Source organism: Clinocottus analis, unplaced genomic scaffold (assembly GCF_023055335.1).
Source record: "Clinocottus analis isolate CAN_PGR_092001 unplaced genomic scaffold, fCliAna1.0.p SCAF_3, whole genome shotgun sequence".
NCBI classification, from domain to species: Eukaryota; Metazoa; Chordata; class Actinopteri; order Perciformes; family Cottidae; genus Clinocottus; species Clinocottus analis.
This window is the reverse complement of record NW_027176042.1, coordinates 17,367,699-17,387,155: the sequence shown is the minus strand read 5'-3', so window position 1 is coordinate 17,387,155 and position 19,457 is coordinate 17,367,699. Positions and strand designations below refer to the sequence as shown.

The 19,457-nt window shown below is 40.4% G+C and overlaps 1 protein-coding gene across 1 annotated transcript in view; it reads right to left on the bottom strand.

Moving 5' to 3' along the window:
- col2a1b (collagen, type II, alpha 1b) overlaps positions 1-19,457 on the bottom strand; it is a 45,577-nt gene that overhangs the window by 13,023 nt on the left and 13,097 nt on the right. Inside the window, exons 11-38 of the mRNA XM_068595160.1 lie at positions 18,245-18,298; positions 17,250-17,303; positions 16,285-16,338; positions 16,140-16,193; positions 15,898-15,942; positions 15,734-15,787; positions 15,340-15,384; positions 15,098-15,151; positions 13,412-13,510; positions 13,079-13,123; positions 12,197-12,295; positions 11,986-12,039; positions 11,530-11,637; positions 11,225-11,278; positions 9,636-9,734; positions 8,189-8,242; positions 6,995-7,093; positions 6,624-6,677; positions 6,169-6,222; positions 5,729-5,782; positions 5,207-5,260; positions 4,247-4,291; positions 4,060-4,158; positions 1,475-1,582; positions 1,232-1,285; positions 1,017-1,070; positions 793-846; positions 568-621 (exon numbers count right to left, since the gene is read on the bottom strand). Of these exons, the coding sequence (XP_068451261.1) occupies positions 568-621; positions 793-846; positions 1,017-1,070; positions 1,232-1,285; positions 1,475-1,582; positions 4,060-4,158; positions 4,247-4,291; positions 5,207-5,260; positions 5,729-5,782; positions 6,169-6,222; positions 6,624-6,677; positions 6,995-7,093; positions 8,189-8,242; positions 9,636-9,734; positions 11,225-11,278; positions 11,530-11,637; positions 11,986-12,039; positions 12,197-12,295; positions 13,079-13,123; positions 13,412-13,510; positions 15,098-15,151; positions 15,340-15,384; positions 15,734-15,787; positions 15,898-15,942; positions 16,140-16,193; positions 16,285-16,338; positions 17,250-17,303; positions 18,245-18,298 (1,809 nt within the window). The remainder of the gene's footprint in view (positions 1-567; positions 622-792; positions 847-1,016; positions 1,071-1,231; positions 1,286-1,474; positions 1,583-4,059; positions 4,159-4,246; positions 4,292-5,206; positions 5,261-5,728; positions 5,783-6,168; positions 6,223-6,623; positions 6,678-6,994; positions 7,094-8,188; positions 8,243-9,635; positions 9,735-11,224; positions 11,279-11,529; positions 11,638-11,985; positions 12,040-12,196; positions 12,296-13,078; positions 13,124-13,411; positions 13,511-15,097; positions 15,152-15,339; positions 15,385-15,733; positions 15,788-15,897; positions 15,943-16,139; positions 16,194-16,284; positions 16,339-17,249; positions 17,304-18,244; positions 18,299-19,457) is intronic.

The following is a 19,457-nucleotide window of genomic DNA, read 5'->3' as shown; positions in this document are numbered from 1 at the left end:
ATGTGAGGTCTTGGGAATGAAATAAAATAAAATGAAATAATTTTATTTTGTGACAAGGTGTTGAGGTTTTCTGTTGTATATCCATGTTAATAAATCAGATCTTTTAATTAGATTTTTAAAAATTTAATATTGGAATAGTAGATAATGACTGCGCTACATATTTAACGAACTAACTTTGTGTAATTAGTGTATTTTAAAGTGTGGTACTTCTTGTATTTTTAGGTTTCATTTATGTATTTATTGATATGTTAGGGGTTATTTAACTACATTTAAGAAGCCACGCTGTTGATTTGATACCATTTCTTAGTTTAATTTCAAGGTCCCAAAAGGTTACGTGGTTGACAAGGTGTTTAATTTATTTGTAAAAAGACTTTAACTTTAAATATTCATGACTGAATACACAATCTACAATGAGAGAAATGAGAAAATTCACATTTCAATATCTATATTGCTGTAACTTTCTTAACCTTGCCAGCATGTCCTGGACTACAACTACAAGGTCGTAGAATACAAGACACTGGGGTCATGCTCTTGAGAGTGTTGCTCAGTGTTGCTGTTATTACTTACAGGAGGTCCAGCAAACCCAGCAGGCCCGAGAGGTCCAGTCTCACCCCGGTCCCCCTGAGAGAGGAAAGAAGAGAGAAAACGCACACTCAGAGGTAGGTTCAGGCTGTAATACTTACTGAAGGTGAGATAAATCTGTTAAACCTTAATATAGAGAGCAACATTTGTATACATAACATCTTAAATCGTACAAAAACTACTATTGAATGATGTTTCTGTGACGCTTACAGGAGCGCCGCGGGTACCAGGAGCTCCAGAAGGACCAGCAGGACCAGATTCACCCTAAGTAAGAAAACACAGTAGCATCAGCAACACACACTGATCCAATTATTTAAATGATGTACAGCCAGACATTTAAATACAACTCAACATCATGTTTAATGAAATCCTCTATGAGAAAGTATTACAGTCATAACTGGCCAATAGCTTTGCAGTAATTAAAATGAGATAACCTTCTCGCCATTGGGACCGCCGGGACCAGGAGGACCGATGGGACCAGTGAGACCCTGTGACAGGAAACGGCAGAAGGTTAAAGACAAAAGTTGGCATGAGACATTTTGTTTTGATATCAGCCCTCATTAAAAAATACATCTAATTTTAAAGAACTGTACATTTATTATTCAAGACATGAGTGGAGCTACCGATGATCACAATGACAGTCACTCACTCTGCCGCCATCTTTGCCAGGAGCACCTTCAGGTCCCTTCTCTCCGAGGTCACCCTGTGGAAATATGAATACAAGTCAGTCACCCGACAGGGCAAAACTCAAAAACTTGAAATTCTACAGATTTATTGAGTATGTATATTGATGGTATTTTTTAAATTTATTTACCTTTAATTCACTGAATTTATATGACTATGAATACACAACATATTTAATCATATACCCTTTCTTCCCATTATGGCTTACTCTGTCTCCTTTGGGTCCAGGAATGCCAGCACCTCCTCTCTCTCCGGGCATCCCCTGCAGGCCAGGGGGCCCCTGAGCTCCACCGGCACCACCAGGTCCAATGCCTCCCTGTTATGAAGCAGAAATAGATGACGAGGATGGACAGAAAAAGGTACTTCAGGGTCTAAATAACTGTGTGAAGCACCTACTACAGATTCATGACGGTGCTGTACTGTTTTCAGACTGTTTTTGTTAGTACATGAGTCAGAAACTCACAAATGGTGCTGTTGCAAAGCGAGATGGCTTCTACTGATCAACAAAAGAGACAAGCAGTCATCTTTCTTTAAGCATTGTCTTTTCAAGGTTACCGGGGAGAACTCAAATACCAAATGTTTCTTCTGATTTTACATCTAATTCTGTATTTTAAGTAGAATGTCTTGTATCATAACAAATGTTCTATTCCACATATCAAAGCCAAGATAATGGAGCGAAATGCAGGCTTAATTTTATTCATAAGTGGCTCCAGCAGGCCTCGGCCTCGTCAGAAGTACTCTACAGTCGCCTGACACAAGCTCTGCTGCCTTTCTCCAGTCATTAAGCGGTAACCACAGGGCACACACTGCCTCCACGTTGGCTGTGAATACATTTAAACTGGATATTTTAGGGGGCAAATATACAGTTTCTTGCAATGAATCGCTCTTCATTTTTCTTAGATTCACATATTGTCTGGTCGTCCATCCCCCATCGCCATCATCCCGTGAGCTTTATAATCCTCATCCTCTTTATCCGCTACTGTCTGACTTAAAGGAAATAAAACCCCATGAACTGGGATTAAAATCTGACCAGATAACAAACCATCAGGAAGTATTGCAGCCACTGTGAGCTCTTCCCCTGGAATTCACAGGGCAGTTATGACGACTTACTGCAGCGACTGGAATTTGTTGATGGCTGATAAGAAATTGACTGTCTTGCTTGGTTGGGAATTACGCCGAGCAACCGGTCGTTTAACAATGTAGAAAAGATCTAATTTCTCTAATACTCACATTTTATGAATTCAATAAATGTAGTATTTGAAAGCAGGTACGGAGTCTTGAATCATGCAGATCCCAACTACAATTATAACACAGTAATATCATACAGAAATCGTCGAAAAAAACAAAAAACTTTTTATTTGTGTGCTTCATGTAAATGAACACTATCCAACTTACAGTGATAACGTAAAAAAAAAAGGTATTAGAATCGTACATAGATACAATTTGACCTCTGCATTTCCCCCATCTTCCACATTAGAAGAAGTTGGCTGCTGTAAAGCACCAGGGGAGAAACTTGGGGTTCAGCGTCTCGCTCAAGGACACTTCAGCATTCTGAATATACTCATTATTGAAATGGTCCCAGAATATAAATATCTTGGTATCTGGCTGGATCACAAAGTTACATTTAAATTTCACATTGACCCACTTGTCAGCAAGGTCCGACAAAAATGATTGAGGTCGTCTTCTTGTCTGTCTATGATTGTGGTGATGGTATATATATATATATATATATATATATATATATATATATATATATATATATATATATATATAGACAAGCCTCTTCCTCCAGTCCTAAACCCTCCGATTCAGTTTTATCCCTCTGACCTGACTTGAATCCAGTTATTCTACTCACTATAGCATCTTGTATGGAAAGCTTTAGTTGGCATCTCTAACAGAGGCTGTTATGACTACTTTACCAAGTGTTTCTATTTGTCTGTGGACATATTTTATTACTGCAATAGCGTTGCAACCGTGGAAGATTCTCTCACAAAACAGTACAGGTGTGTAGCTGAGATGAAAACAAAGAAGAACGCCATGGTCCGAGCGAAGGCCCGCTTTATGCTGGTCTGATTTGCCGCTGCAGTTGTGTTATCCCATCACAGGACGGCCTCAAGGTTTTTGTGCATTTATTCTGTTAACATTATATTCTCGACACCCTTAAAATTAGCGCAGTGATTCCTCGAGATGTAAGTTATTTTTGGTGGCATTTGTATGGGGAGTGACATGGAGCAAAGGTCGAATCAAACACGGGAAATTTAAAGTCCAAAAACACCCAAAACAACCTAACACAAAGTCTACTGTACATGTTGCATAATGTCAGCCGTTGGCAACCACTTCAACCATCTTTCTATGTATGAAATTAATAAGCATCATTTGTTTTCCTTCTTTCCATTCCTGTTAATCATCTTGTGACCCCAAAATAAAATCACTTCTGACGTTTATTTAAGAAAATCTGAGCAGAGATTCTATTTCATACAGCAAACCGCATATAAACATCTCAACTAAAAATCATAAGACAAAGATATGTCAGAATCTGGGTGCTTTACCATCTCTAATAAAAACAAATTTGGTGGCCAAACACTAAATGTAGTCACCAGAGCTCAACTCTCAAACACCTGAGGATATTACTGTTTAATCACATGTTCACACTGATGTGCTGCTGCTGCATGTGATAAGTAAGTACTGGCAGTCGTACCGCAGTAGACTGTTTGCCAGTGGTGTGAGTTCACCTCAGGCGCTAACAATTGAACATCTGTCTCCTCCTGGTTTTAAGCCGAATGCTGGACTCACCTTGGGTCCGTCCGTTCCAGGAGTTCCAGGCAGACCTCGAGGTCCCTGCAGACCCTGAGAGCCGGCAGCTCCTCTCTCTCCGGGGAAACCACGCTCGCCCTGAACGGCAATATGAGGACGATCAGCTGCATGTCTGACAATCAATAATTCAAACAGTCACAAAGTTGAATACGGACTGTCAACTTACTCTGGGTCCAGTAGCTCCAGCAGCTCCGCCCTCTCCAGGAACACCCTGACAGGAGAGAAGGAGGAGGTCAAAGAAAAGATGTACAGGATCAGTAGATGACAAATCAAGACATGAATGCTTGAAAAGAGGAACCGCTGCCACTGAGACGTATGAATACTACTAACTAAAAATTAAAAGTGAGAGCTAGATGTAAATGGACCCGTACAGCGCTTTTCTAGTCTTCCGACCACTCAAAGCGCTTTAACACTACATGACATCCTTCACCCATTCACACAATGATGGGAGGAGCTACCACACAAGGAGCCACATCGGTATCAGCAACCATTCAGACACCGTAGGCGCAGCTACGGGAGAAATTGTCGGGTTAAGTGTCTTGCTCAAGGACACATCGACATGGGCTAGTGGAGTTGGGGATCGAACCCCCGATCCTCAGATTAAAGGTCAATCCTAGTCACCACTGAGCCAGCAGCCACCCATGTGTTGATGTGTTAGAACTAAACACACTTATTAAAGGGAACACATACCTGGTTATAAACATGTCAATGCTACAATTTTTCATTCAAAGTGTGACATAAATTGTCTGAATGCTGAGAAGGAAACAAACTATTTAATAGCAAAATGCTTTTACAGTATGAAATACCATTGGAGGTAGCATCAGAGCTGGAACAACAATGTTCAGCATCACTGAAACGGTGGAGCAAGGAATAATTCCTTTATTCATACAGGCTAAGGTAGCTTAGCATACCTGTTCTTTCACAGCGACGCCCCTTTAACAGTTTAGTAGAAACATACTGCTGGGACTAAAGGAGCGACGTATTGTGAAGTCATTTGGATAACAGCATCCGCCAAATTATTTGTAGGATGTCTGCTCTTTAAGCCTATCATAGAACAATTCTAGTATTTCCACTGAGTTTATGGAACTTTTTGAGCTTTATCACTGAATAAAAAAGGTGCATTCACCTGGTCGCCAGGCTTTCCTCCCTCACCAGGTGGGCCAGGAGGTCCAGGCAGACCCTAAGCATATGAAAGAAACCAAAAAGATGTAAGCAATAACCAACAATACATTAGAAATGACTAGAGAGATGAGATAATCCTTTATTAGTCCCTCAGTAGGGAAATTACAGGATTACAGCAGCACTGCTCACATGTAAATAATAATAATTCTCCTTGGAGATTAATAAAGTACTTTTCATTCATTCATAATAAGATAAAAAATAATCAAGTAATATAAATAAACAGTAGAACTGTACTTAAACAAATAAAACAATTGCAGTAAAAAATAATAATAATATACAGATGGAATAAAAATATACACATGAAATAAATGGAATAAAGAATAAATAAAGAATACATTTCATGTACAGCAATACATGAAATGTATATGTTGGTCGGACAGAATATATATTTTCATGGTAACAGCTTCATCCACACATCAATTTTAACAGGCCATTTCAAGTAAAATATTTAAGATAATACTCTCACCTGGAAACCCGAGGGACCAGGCTGTCCTTGTTCTCCTCTCTCTCCAGCAGGGCCCTAAACAGATAATCCATAATCACGATTAACTTCTGTCATAAACCACATTAAACTTTGATGTTTGAGTTGGTGGGAACATTTAGCTGAACGTGTCTTCTGATATCAGCACACCACAAAGGGACAATTTAGTTCCTTTTCACGTTTTACATTCACCGAGATCGTAGTAAGCGCACTAAAACACAAACTTCAGAACAAGCTGAAAGTCTGTGTTTCAGTGATGCCGCCTCACAATGTCCAGTCAAGGATTTTCTTTCCCTGTACAGACAAAGCTATCGCCGCCTGGCAGTCTGGGAAAAGGAGATACCGAGTGCAGACGGCGAAACGGGGAAAGATAATATCAGTGTTGAAGCTATACGGAGCGGGATGGGGGAGATGGAGATACGTACGGAAGGGCCGGGGGGTCCAGAAGGGCCGGTTTCTCCATCTTTGCCAGGCAGACCCTGAGGAGTGGGAGGAAGAGAGGTGGTCACATGCATGGATATTAACAGTTGAGCTAAAGGTAATGCTAATAACTAGACTTTTGACCCATTGAAAATGTTTTCAATTGAATCTGTTTAGTCATGTGAATATTATAATAACCATGAATACACTACTCTGTACTATTTCAGCTTTTTTTTTTCAAGTTTTTAAATAGTTTGCTTTCAGTTAACCATAACCCTATTCTTTATGTTGTGAACATGATTCATGGGTACGGGTAAAAGGAACAGTTGGAAATGAAAGACGACAAGCGTGCATGTTCTCATAAGTCCGTGTTTTAGCGCATTTTCACATCAGCTGAATTTATTTTGAAAAGGCATTACTTGTGAGATCCATCTGGAAGCAGACAATGGGAATAACTTACTCTCAGACCAGGAGCTCCACCCAGTCCTTTCTCTCCAGACTTGCCGGGCTCGCCCTAATCGCGACAGAAACAAAATGCAGCGGTTAGTCACAGAGATTTGCTCCATTCTGCCTCTATTTTGAGAGGAGAGGAGGTGAAATGGCATAAAGCTGTTCAGCAGCACTCCAGGTGTTGTTGAACATGTGGAGTTTTCTATTCCTGATTCAGGGACTTATTAGAGAGGACAAATAAAAATAAATCAACCAAGACAACAAAACATGCTGTATCGGCACAAAATCTGTTCTATTAAAACAGTTAAGAATGTGCGATATAAATTACACCGTTATCTTGTTTACGCATTCACAATTTATGCTTTTTATAAAATCACTCACGCTTGCTCCCTTGGGTCCGGGGAATCCCATGACACCCGGCTGTCCACGAGCTCCCTGTGGTCCGGGGGGTCCTGGACGACCGTCCTCGCCAGCACCGCCCTGGTCAAGTAAAGTCATGCTGTTATTTATTTACGGCGTCCATTGAAGACTTACAAATGATAAGCAAAATGTCTTGCAGAGAAATCCAATTAAATAATCAAGTACAATGTAGTATAAGCAATCATGTGGTCATGATAACATTTGTGAAGAGTGAAAAGCAGGAATAAAAAGTTGAGTCTGATAACAGGAGGTAAGGGCCAGCTGAGGGAAATCCAATCACACTTGGATTCAGACCTGGGATGTGGAATGGAGAGGAGTAATTGGGTGTGGGGGTCGAGCAGAGAAATGTCCAGCATAGCCACAGGATATGCAACAGTCAATCAATTTGTTGAAATTGTCATTGCTAAATAAACAAATAGACCCCCACAGGGTTGAACTAGGAAAGCCAGAAAGAAAGGAAAAACTGGTGAAATAATCCCTCAATCATAATCAGTCTGACCATATGCCAGACCCTCAGTCAGTCGCCCGATGAAACCACTGCTTAAGCTGCCAGTGAGCCATACTGTTACGGCAAAGATGAACATAAAGTTTGTTAAGAAACATACCAAATATTCAAAAAAATGCAGCTCTAGCTTTTCAAAGTGTTTTAAGTTTACCAAAAAATGTGTGGTTGCGCTGTAGGATGTATGAACGGCATCAGTTACACGGACAAGATGAGGAGCCAATCGATTGAAAACAATTCAGTTTCGGGCTGTTCAGTTAAGAACATTTTTGTCTGACTTTCCACTCAGTTTAAGACATGATCAATAGGAGCCCGTTCAACAAGCTCAGGCCCGAGTGGAGCTGGAGATAATCTACAATCAATCTTAAATGTGTGAGACTCCTTGGAACGACTGTAAAAAATTATGACCGTTGAGCTTATTAGCTACACAAGCACCGCTGGGGATAAGCCTGGTGGATAACGGGTGGCTCCGTCTCCTGCAAGCCAATTTGATGAATCCACTTATGAGTCATTATGTTAGGGGAGCAATATTGGTCAAATGAGAAGTCTCTTCGTGATTGTTCTGAATATATATATATATATGAAAAAACACACACAGCCTGTAATTGATTTACAAAGACACAACAGCGACATTACAACGAAGGTGCCCTTACAGAAGGTCCAACTTTGCCTTGAGGACCAGCGTCACCGGGGCGTCCAGTCAGGCCCTGTCAGAGGAAGAGAATAGACACACATGAGTCATCAGACCTCCCTATGCAAGCACATGCTAAAGAAAGGTGTGAACCATATGGCATTGTGGGAAACTGAATTTACACCTCTGATTGGCTCTGTGTGCATCAGGCAACAGTTCAACGCCTACTGATGGAAATGTAAAATACATTGAAATATACAGAATATGAATGAGAGCATATTGAAGGTAACTGACATTAATGTCCTCTGTTCCCTACATGTGCTTCCTCTGTGGTGATAATATGCACTATTAAATATTAACAACCACTTTTGCTGCTGTTGGGAAATTAAATCACTCCAGGGGGAACACAAATGCTGTCCAGTGGAAAGCCTTCATTACTGTTTTCTCAGGGTTATCTCAGCTTGAGTTTAGAGAATTCAACTTGTTAAAGGGAAACTCCAACTATTTTTAAACATCAAAGTCTGTTTATGGGTCTTAGAGAGCTACTGCTTATGTACAACGTTGTATGAACTCTTTTGTGGCTCCAAAGGGAGCTGTGCAAAGTCTGATAAATTGGCTCATGCGTGAGAAAAATCTTGAGGTGTGGAGTTAGAAAGACGTGAGCTTATCAGACCTGTGTAGCCCGCTCTTCATCTCTGCTCAAGGTTAGCGGCTCAAGGTTACATTAGGCGCTGCTAACATAACACACCTGAGTCTAAAACTGAACTCCCAATGTCGATGGCGTTGTAGGAAATGAAGGCGACAGGTGTGAAATAAAAAAGATGATATCTCAGCATCGTTACTTTTTACATATTTATTTTAACTGCCTGAGTTTTACAATGTTATGGTGCAAATCTAAATCATTTTAACAGAGAGGCTTGGCTGCAAATTGGAACTTGAAATATGAGGGTGTTTATCAGGCAGGAGCAATATAATGGAAACATGAAGTCGGTTGTATTGTAGGTTCCAGTGTGTTTGGGAACAATGGACTAACACTCATAATGTTTGTACCTTTGCTGATTCATTTCTGACTCTTACTCTGAATTTGACTATTTCTGACAACTTTAAGGCGGTGTAATACTAAATAAATGGAAGACCTCTTTAAAGCTGCAATACGGGATTCAGAATAATAATATAGCAGCAAACAGCATTTGCTTTGTAACGATATGGAGGGTTCATTTTTAGGCCACCCTCTGATTCTCCCGTTATGTAAATATCGTTAAAACTGTTTGCCAAAACTGTTAGCATGTTAACTGTTAGCATGTCGTTATGTTAAGAGCCGTTGACAGGCGATTGGAAAATTCAGCAACAAGATAGGACTCGCCCAGATCTTCAGTTAGATAATAATGTGTTCAGTATTAATGCAGAATGGACGAGATCTGACGTCGTTGTATGTATTGTGTTGTACTATAAATAGGGGAAGTGCTTACTCTAGCACCGGGCAGACCAGACTCTCCTGGACGGCCGGGGTCGCCGTTGGCACCCTTGGGACCACTGGCGCCAGATGGTCCACGCTCACCAGGGGCTCCCTGTGATGAGAGAGAGAGAGAGAGAGAGAGAGAGAGAGAGAGAGAGAGAGAGAGAGAGAGAGAGAGAGAGAGAGCGAGAGAGAGAGAGAGAGAGAGAGAGAGAGAGAGAGAGAGAAAGAGAGAGAGAATAAAACAAGAGTTGGTCTCCCATTCAATCACTTCACTTCTTAAAGCCCAGAGGAAAGTTTCCCTTTTAAAAGTGTGAAGTAGTTTCATTGACCTGCTGGAGATGAGAAGATTAAAGTCTGACAGATTAATTTTGGTATAAATGAAACTGTGCGGGGAAGATAATGTTAAATGAGATGCTTTCTTTGGCGATTTGGGACATGTAGGTCACCGGTGCATGACAGGGTTCAGAGCTATGCTGCCATCTTGTGACCAAAGGGGATGTTATGTCTATTAATGCCGCTTGTATAAGAGCTTCAGACACACTGATGTAGAAACAGGAGTTAACCCCTTTTTTTATGTTTAACAAAACATGAGTGAAATATTATGTTGGGATGATTAACATTTAACTGCTGTTTCTTTTTTATGAAAAAAAACTTTTGATAACAATTTTGTATTGCTCATTTTTTTTCTTTCCAAATCAAAGCTCTAGATTTCTAGCTCTTTGATAAATTCTTGTTTGAAATTGTATCATGTATTTCATGTATCTGCACACTGATTTGACACGTTGTCAACTTGTTTTACACCAGGTATTTCATGTATATGGTATACGTGCAGCATCCTGACATTTCCTGAATTGTTGTCTCTTGACAAGTAATGCCAGATATGTATTAATATGATATGATGTTTTACTGTTTGTGTTATTGCCACTAATGCTTGTAAAGATGCCCAAAGGTGGAAATATTTAGTTTTCGAGAGATTGGTAACATGCACAGGATCAACTGCAATTTAACCCTACGCTGCGGAGGTTTACCACCCACAAAGTCTTAAAGTTACAGGAAATGGGTCAATGTTCTTGGAAGAGGGAGAACCTACAGTAATGTTTACAGGCCAGTTTGAAGCCGAAAGAGTGCTGACTCTCTGCTCCCTTAAAAGTGCTGCAGCAGAATAATGTCAATTCCTAAATTCTGCAAAGACTTACAATCTAGGACTTATTTCTAAGTTGTGATGACACGACAGGACTCTACAGGAATAGAATAGTGAAAGACTAATCTTCTCCAGGGCTGGATTTGAAGGTTACTAAGATAAATTGAATTACAGTTCATGGTGATGTGATATTTTAGCAGTATGGGTGCTATAATATGGGTCAATATTGTGATTCAGATGATTCACAAATGTTTTTTCCTCACCACAGTTGTCCCATTGAGAATATTGGACAAAGGCCTCGTCAACAGATGCAAATGTGATTAGTAATATGCAGATTGTATGTTAATTGCCAGTTTTCACAGATTTACACCCGTGGCTATTGCAGCATCATCCTATCTGGTCCAACTGCACTAATATCGAGATATCTTAGGAAAGAGCAAAACTGTGGTGACGCTCACCTTGGGACCAGCCAGACCGTCTTGACCAGGGAAACCACGGTTACCGGGCGTTCCCTAGACCGGAAACACAATGCGAGAGTCAGGGTTATAAATATAAAAACAATATCCAAGCCGCTGTATCTCATTGTGGCCCTAAACAGGTTCCTAGATAGTGTCCAACGATGGTACCCAAGTTTATCAAATTGAGCCATCATGTGTATACTAAGATATCTGTAACTATTTGACAGCCTTTGATCCAAAAATCTACACAGGAGGAAATGTATTGATTGAGTGTAAGCAAGCAGCAAACATTAGAAGGTACTGACTCTCTCTCCAGGAGGTCCAAGTGGTCCAGCAGCACCAGCCTCACCCCTGGGTCCTCTCTTGCCTTCTTCTCCTTGTGGGCCATTAGTTCCCTGCAGACCAACCGGTCCCTGAAAGTCACAAACGCAACAGAGCATGTTGTTACAGGCGGAAAGAAGGACTTAATGTGAGGAAACAAATTTCAGCAGCACACAAGGTAAAGTTTAATTTGGTTATAATGTTGTTGTTTTTTTAAATTTCTCAGAGAAGCTCTCATAAGTACAAAGTCCATTAAGATCATCTTCATTAAAGTACCTAAAATCTGCTTATTTCAAACATGTGATTTAAAAAGTTTATCTTTCACACTTATTATTTGGCTGGATATTGTGATGCAGTAGAGAGAAGATGTTTGGATTTCGTTGACGAGGGGAACAATCAGGCATGAAATACAGGGACAAATGAAAGAAAAGAACACTCACAAATTCTCCTTTGGGGCCAGACTCTCCCTTGAAGCCTGGGATACCTGGGTCTCCCTGAACAAGAATGGATAGCCAGAGAGAAACAAATAATGGAGAGAGGACGAGAAAGCTGCAAGTTGTCATCTTTTTTTCTGTGCCATGTTATTATTTGGTATATAAAATGAGCAGCAAATATAATTTGCAGACTGGTTATAATCAGATGTATACATACAGATGTTCCTTTAGGCCCGAGAGGTCCAGTTGCTCCCTGAGGCCCGGGAGGTCCACGAGGTCCAGGGAATCCAGGAGCACCCGAAATACCAGGAGCACCCTACAGAGGAAGACACATGTCAGTCAACCATCCGTATGGAAATATGTTCTTAAAACGCCATTTTTTCATAATCACAATTTCATTTTGTTTCTTTCTTGTCAAATGCCGTTTCCCAGACTCCTGTTAAACATGACAGCACCCCGTCATGGCGGTTAAGTGCAGTGATTAGGCGGGATACGGGTTGGTTCAGGTTCAGGTGTTTAAGTAGGGGGAAGCACATCGACGCAGAAACGGTATTCAACACAACCCCGGACATAGCAGGATTGGAATTTGCTGTAGTTTGTCTCTCTGAAACATATTGCAATTTGTACCATGGTCAGGGTGAATACTCAAGTCTGATAGGCTGAAGTGTGTCCATCAGGATCTGAGGCCCAAGTAGTTTTAGTGAAACTGTCTGTTTACCGTTCTAAATGAATGTGCAGGCTGCAATCATGTGATCATCTAAACAACATACTGTCAACTTGTGTTGACGGTTAAACTACCTTACGTTATTTTATTCACTATTGGTCTTGCAAGCTTTTTTTTCTGGCTATGAGCTGAATGGACTAAATATAACTCATATTTAAGGTTTGTTTTATTACTAGAGTAGTAAACAACGGGATGGTATTGTTCTGGGTATTAGCATACCCTCACATGTTATCAGGGAAATGGAATTATGTCAACTTTAGACTTTGGTTACAATCTGCATGGAAATATAATCTAATAGTTTCAGTTTTTTCTCTGTCCATGTGTGTCCATGGTGTGAGTGAAATGCGGAAAAAAGGTCAACAGTTTCATACTTACAGAGGATCCTTTGGATCCGGGGATACCATCAGTACCAGGGTTTCCCTGTGGATTTGAAGAGAGAAAGCAAGTGAATGCAATGCAATAATCATAACTGGCCCTGATTCAATTATTGTTCTGGGAGTGACTAGTCTGATTGGTGTTCATGATATTTTGACCTCGATAGCCTTTCCACAGCTCAGATCTACAGTTTATCCATCACCTGCTAGCAGTTGACACAACCTCAAAATATATCAGGAAATTTAGCGAACAACTGGTATTTCATCTTCAGTGATGCTTTGCTATAGTTGATACGCTACGTCCTCTCACGTGTGTGTTTATCGCATCACTTACAGAAGCGCCAGAAGGTCCGGATGATCCGGGAGTCCCAGACTCTCCACGGGGTCCCTGAGCACCCTCAGGACCGCGAGCACCAGTCGGACCAGCTTCTCCCTGGTGGGCAAAAGAGAGGAAAGAAGAAACACAGGGTGTCATTGAATGAATATGGTTGCAAGGATCTTGGGAAGTTTAAGTAAATATCATAAATAAACACACTTTTCTATTGTCTGTCTTTTTAATGCCCTTAAAAAGTGTGCTATCCAAAGCCAGGTGCATAATGTTTTGCAGGCTTTATGGTTCAGAATGAAAATAGGACTAACCGAACCTCTGGACACTGAGATGTTAACACACAGGTGGTTCGCAGCGTTTTCAGCATGTTGTAGAATTGAATTCTCATGCTGCTGCTGCAGCTTTGTAGACTTTGCAGACTCAATAGCATGGCATAATTTAGTGTTTGGGAAAAATAGTGTTGGAGTGTATATAATGTTTGTTTTCCCAAAGCCAACTGTCAAGGTCCATATTGTACTGGAAACTAAGGTAACAAAGAGGACAAAGGAAGGAAGTCTGCCAGTTTTATGGAAAGTTAAAGGAAATAAGTCTCAGCTATTTAGAGGCAATATCTTGGCTTTTATAAATAAATAAATGCTAAAAACTCAACTGGGTAAAAGTTGTCTTGGTTAGATATGTTCAGTGTAGCAGCACAGTTTACTCAGTCAAGGTTCAGATAAGTATGTTGTTTTTGTCTAGCTAGCTTTTTATTGCGTTAGTCTTGGGACCTTTTTAACTGCAAATCCTTTCTTATGATATTCAGAGAGGAAAAAACTAAAAGGAGGATGCATTTCATGAGCTTTCAGGATCCTGAAGGTACAGCATCATAGCGTAATGTGAGATTATTAACATTCCTCACCGTGGGACACTTCCTCGAATACTATCAAGTCAGACAAAGGCACACATTCAAACACTGGTTTACAGATTCTCCTGCAGACAAACAATGTGTTTATGGATGTAAGGTGACACGTTACGCAGACACAAAGAGCCACCGACGCACATTCTGAGCCGAGCTCACTTTGATTACTTTAGGGGGGGAACTCCTGGACTTTGTAAAGGGATACTCTATTTGTAATTCCTAAATGAATTCCCAAACTATCAAGGGGCTTGAAGAAAGCAAACCAGCAGCCCCGGGCCCCTGGAGCGCAATGCTGAGCCTGTCTGCTGTACAGGAGGGATAAATCAGATGCAAAGCAGAGAGAAAAGAAGAAAAAGACAGTGAGAGGGAGTAAGAGAGGGAGAAAAGCACTTTAAAAAACCCCTCCTCCCTAATTTTCCACACAGATGGAGCCTTAAAGCACTTTTCAATGCTGTCTCAGATTTCACTTAAGCATTTCAACTTGCCCCCACACAATCCTCCCTGAGCTGTCCGCCGCCATCTTCTAAGACAGCAACTTGGATTCAAGAAAATCTGATATTGAAACACTGAATACACAAACCCTATATTTTTGCATCTGCTACACACTATGTCTTTCAAGTAGAGAAAAACAAAACAAAGTAAGAGGTTCAAAGTTGAATGTTGGTGAGTTCTTTCATCCTGGGGAAGGGACGGATACAGTTACTTACCCTCACCGGCAGAATAACACAACAAAGGTGAAGATAAGGAGGAAATAAGGCTTTTTTCTAGAAAGCTTTTTTTTTTTTTTGTCTTACCTTTGAACCAGGAGAGCCGGGGAAGCCTGGAGCTCCAGAGGGACCGACGGGGCCCTACAGAGAGGGAAAGACAGCCTGTCAGCTCAGCTATTAATAACTGACACATCCAGGTGTAGAGGTGCAGAGACTGCTGTGAGGCTCGTGTGGAGAGAGGTGGGGATGAAGTTCATACACAATATGTATTACTAAATCTCAAATAAAATGATGCAAGTGAATATACTGAGACTACAAATGACACTTACTGGGGGGCCAGCAGGACCGGGCAAGCCATCATTTCCACGTGCTCCCTGAAATAAACAATATTTTATCACTATATGGAATCAAAACCTTTTTTTTCATTCATTCATTTTACACAAAGTATTCGAATCAGGAAAGTGGTACAGGGAAGTAAAATACTACGATGTTGTGCTTAACTTATCTTAATTACAGTACAATTATTAGCAAGTGCCAATACACAAGTAAAAATAACTCTTCTGACTAAGAATATGCTGCCTAACTCTGTAGCAGACACTAATATAGCAAGTAAAGCATCTAATCTATCTGATATATATATATATATATATATATATATATATATATATATATATATATATATATATATTTTTTTTTTTTTAATGATAAAAAGACGATACTCACAGACACTCCACTGGGTCCGGGACGACCTCTCTCACCAGGCAAACCACGGGGTCCCTGTGTAGGCGACGGAGAGCAGATCAGTTCACCATCATAACAGAGACTCGATTTGTACACATTGTGTTTTGTTTTTAAACGTTTTGTTTGTGACGTCCATAATTACGCACCATCGGTCCAGGAGCGCCATTCTCGCCGGGAGAACCAGACTCTCCCTAAAGAGAGGAAGACATGTTTGGCTGTTAGTTAGGCAGGGCAACCTTCAATAAAGCCAGTCTATTAGTCATCTTTGCAACATCTAAAATGCCAAGCTGTATCTACTTTACTCTGGTCGCCACTGTCAACACATACAGATAAGCGGTGCCTTAATTAACTGTAAAAGAGTACATACATACAAAGAACAACATCTCACCTTGGAGCCAAGAGATCCAGTCTCTCCCTTTGAACCATCAAGACCTGGATAACCCTAAAAGAAAGAGCAGAGAGACAGTTAGGTCAACGAAAAACGAACCTCGTTTCGGTCCTGGAAATCATGAATAGTCGACCAAGACACTCACTCTGTGTCCCTTAATGCCAGGCAGGCCAGGAGTTCCTGGGAATCCACGAGATCCCTGTGATGCAAGAGGAGAGATGATGCAGGAGAATAACAAACAACTTGAAAAGAAGAATACTCCCATAATCTGGACATTGTAATTATATATGAGAGATACAAGAAAACATCCAGATCTGAGTTGAAATCATTAACCCACCAATCCTGATCATCAACAACTAACCTAACACATTCTGCTAAGAAGGCAACAAGTACTAGCCAATCAGAGGCAGGAGGGCAGGTCGTTATTGAATAAAGGTGCAGGGGGGAAATATATCTAAATATGGTAAATAACAGGCCACGCCATAGGTTAAGCTAACGCATGCCAGCCTCAGGTTGCCTTCCCCTGAGGTAGAGGGAAAGATAAGATAGGATAATCCCTTATTAGTCCCTCAGTGGGGAAATTACAGGAGTACAGCAGCCTTGCTCACAAGTAAATAAAGATAAAGATCAAGTAATATAAATAAACAGTAGACCAGTGATAAAACAAAAAAAAGCAGTAAGAACACTATTAAACATACAGATGGAATAAAGAAGATGAAGCTTAAAGTATAAAATAATGTTGCTAACAAGGTTTCCTTCACTGAGTGGGCACCAGTGAGACAGATGACACCAGCATAGTCTCTCTCCCCCCACACACATTAAACTAGTTTAAAAGTATTTATGTCCATTATGGTAACTATTGAAATGCACTTTTAAAGTCCAGTTTTGGCTCAAACTAAAATTATAAAAATATTAAAAATGTATTATTCAGAAGTAACAGCGTCACTATGACACATGTAAAGTTCATTAGAGTATAAATAAATATTCAGCTCAAAGTTGTGCAGTTTTCTCAAATCAGGCAAGTTGTAGATCACCAGAGAGACAAACAATACAACCTCGCAATAAGTGAGACTCCTCTTTACCAACATGCTCAGTCAGTATGAATCTCACCTGAGGTCCAGCAGGTCCACGGTCACCTGCTTTGCCAGACTTGCCGGCCTCACCCTGAAACAGAAACAGAGAGGAAAAGTTATATTTAAAATGTAAATTCATGAGTTTCATGCAAGTATACAGCAATATGGTCGTGTATATTTGATGTAGGGGATGTGACGGTGAGAGTGAGTGCTCCTAGTGGACGCAGTGTGAAGTCGTGTCTGCTGCCACCATGTGGCTGAATGTAGGAATTACATGTTTGATGTCTATTATTTTTGTGTCAGGTAAAAAAAGCAGTCTGTCAATTAGATGTTGAACAAATAAAGAAATATATATAAGCTTCAATAACAGATCCGCTCATTGTTTCTATATCTGACTGGTACAGTCTGGTGATCAATGTAATCATTAAATGAATATGGTAAAAGCTTAGATGTATATGACACTGAAGGTAGTCCTATCATCGTTGCTGTTTAACCCAGAATGTACTGTTCATTTTTGATTCAAACAATATATATAGTACAATGTAAAATACATATGCACATTATTTTATGAAACTGTATTTTTATGGTGGTATTGGAGTACATGTTGAAGATATTATTCCAATGCAAAAGCAGTAACATTAAATTATTTAGTAAAAATAAAACATGAAGAACTAACAAAGACCAATAACATCAATTCATAATGGGGACACTGTTGTTTGTACTCTATGCCAGAATCCTTAAAACAAATGAAAACAAATATGTTTTCATATAAATATTATGTGTCAAAGGTTAGGTATAGGAAATGAACGCTAATTCACCTAAACTATATACACATGACAGTATTTCTGTAGGTTTTCAGTGAAATTTAGAGGACATTCACCAGAGACGTTGATATTTAACAAAATATGATGATGACAGCAAAATGTATGAGGATAGTCACTAAGTAAACGTCACTATGTATCAGCCTGGTCAGAGTTCCTGCTTGTTTTTAATATATTTACAGTTTTATAAAGTTGCGACAGACACACTCACATCATCTCCGGGTTTCCCAGAAGGTCCGGGGGGGCCACGGGGACCCATGGGGCCCTATTAGTGAAGAGAAGACAAGGTGAGACACAAGTTCACATTCATAACCAACAGAGGGCAACATCACATAGTTCAGACTCATAATTCTTAGCATGTGGGGAAAACTCTCTCTTTACAAACAGCCATGAGTAATACTCATTGACACAAGCTGCCAACACTAATGTGTTTACTACTGTTAATCATAAACAGCTGTGGCAGTTTTGTCTGACGTTAATCATCTCGCTGATCTGAATTACAATGACATTTGTTTTCTGATTAATCTGAGCCTCTGTTTGTATAAAAGCATATCAAAGTAATGATATTCAGAGACAACAGCTGACAATAGCTTTTAAATGAGATCAGCATCTGCAGGATTTAGAGGCAAGATTAGTCCAAAAAGATGGAACAAATACTTCCATATCCTCGGCCGAAATCCTGAGTTCATCGCCCAGATGTGTGTCACTTGTGGTGTGTTGATGTGCCTATTGGTCCCAATATAATTTTTCCATCTAAATTACGTTTCTCTCTCTGTCTCTTCGTGTCTTTGACTAAGTGCTCATGTCAAGTAACACGCTGCCCTGCGGCAGCATAAGTGAGGTTAAATCACCAACCAGATTCAACTAATTCAAAACATCTTGTTACTAATTTTCTGCTCTTGTGATTTCAAAAGCCAAAATGATCTCTGGTGTTCACAAAAACGTGTGTGACCCATCTGCCACTGTCGAGTTATTTTCTGGAAGGAAGCCTGATTTTAATCACCGATAATGATCATAATACACAGTCTGCATATCTGGACTCCCCAGGAGCAGATTAACACAGCGGTGGGGAGACTCCGTCTGTATTGTCTACTCACTGAGCAAACGGGTCGGGCAGAAGGATTTCTGGAAGCTTAGCTACGGGGGAGATGACGGGTCGAGAAAACTAAAAGTGGGACTTGTAAAAAGAACAGAAAATGAAAACTAAATAAAAGGCGGTTGGTCTTCTGTGTTAGAGCAGTTATTTGATGGGGATGGCATTATCTGAAAGAGCCGGAGAGGTGCAGCCAACTCTGGAAGCTGTCAGTGAGAAGATGGGGGAAAAGAAAATGAGAAATCTGCAGATCTGCTGTGGGCCAGAGAGCGAGTGAAGGCGTCACACAGATTTTTTTGGGGGTTGAGGCATGAGCAGTGCAAGCACTGTA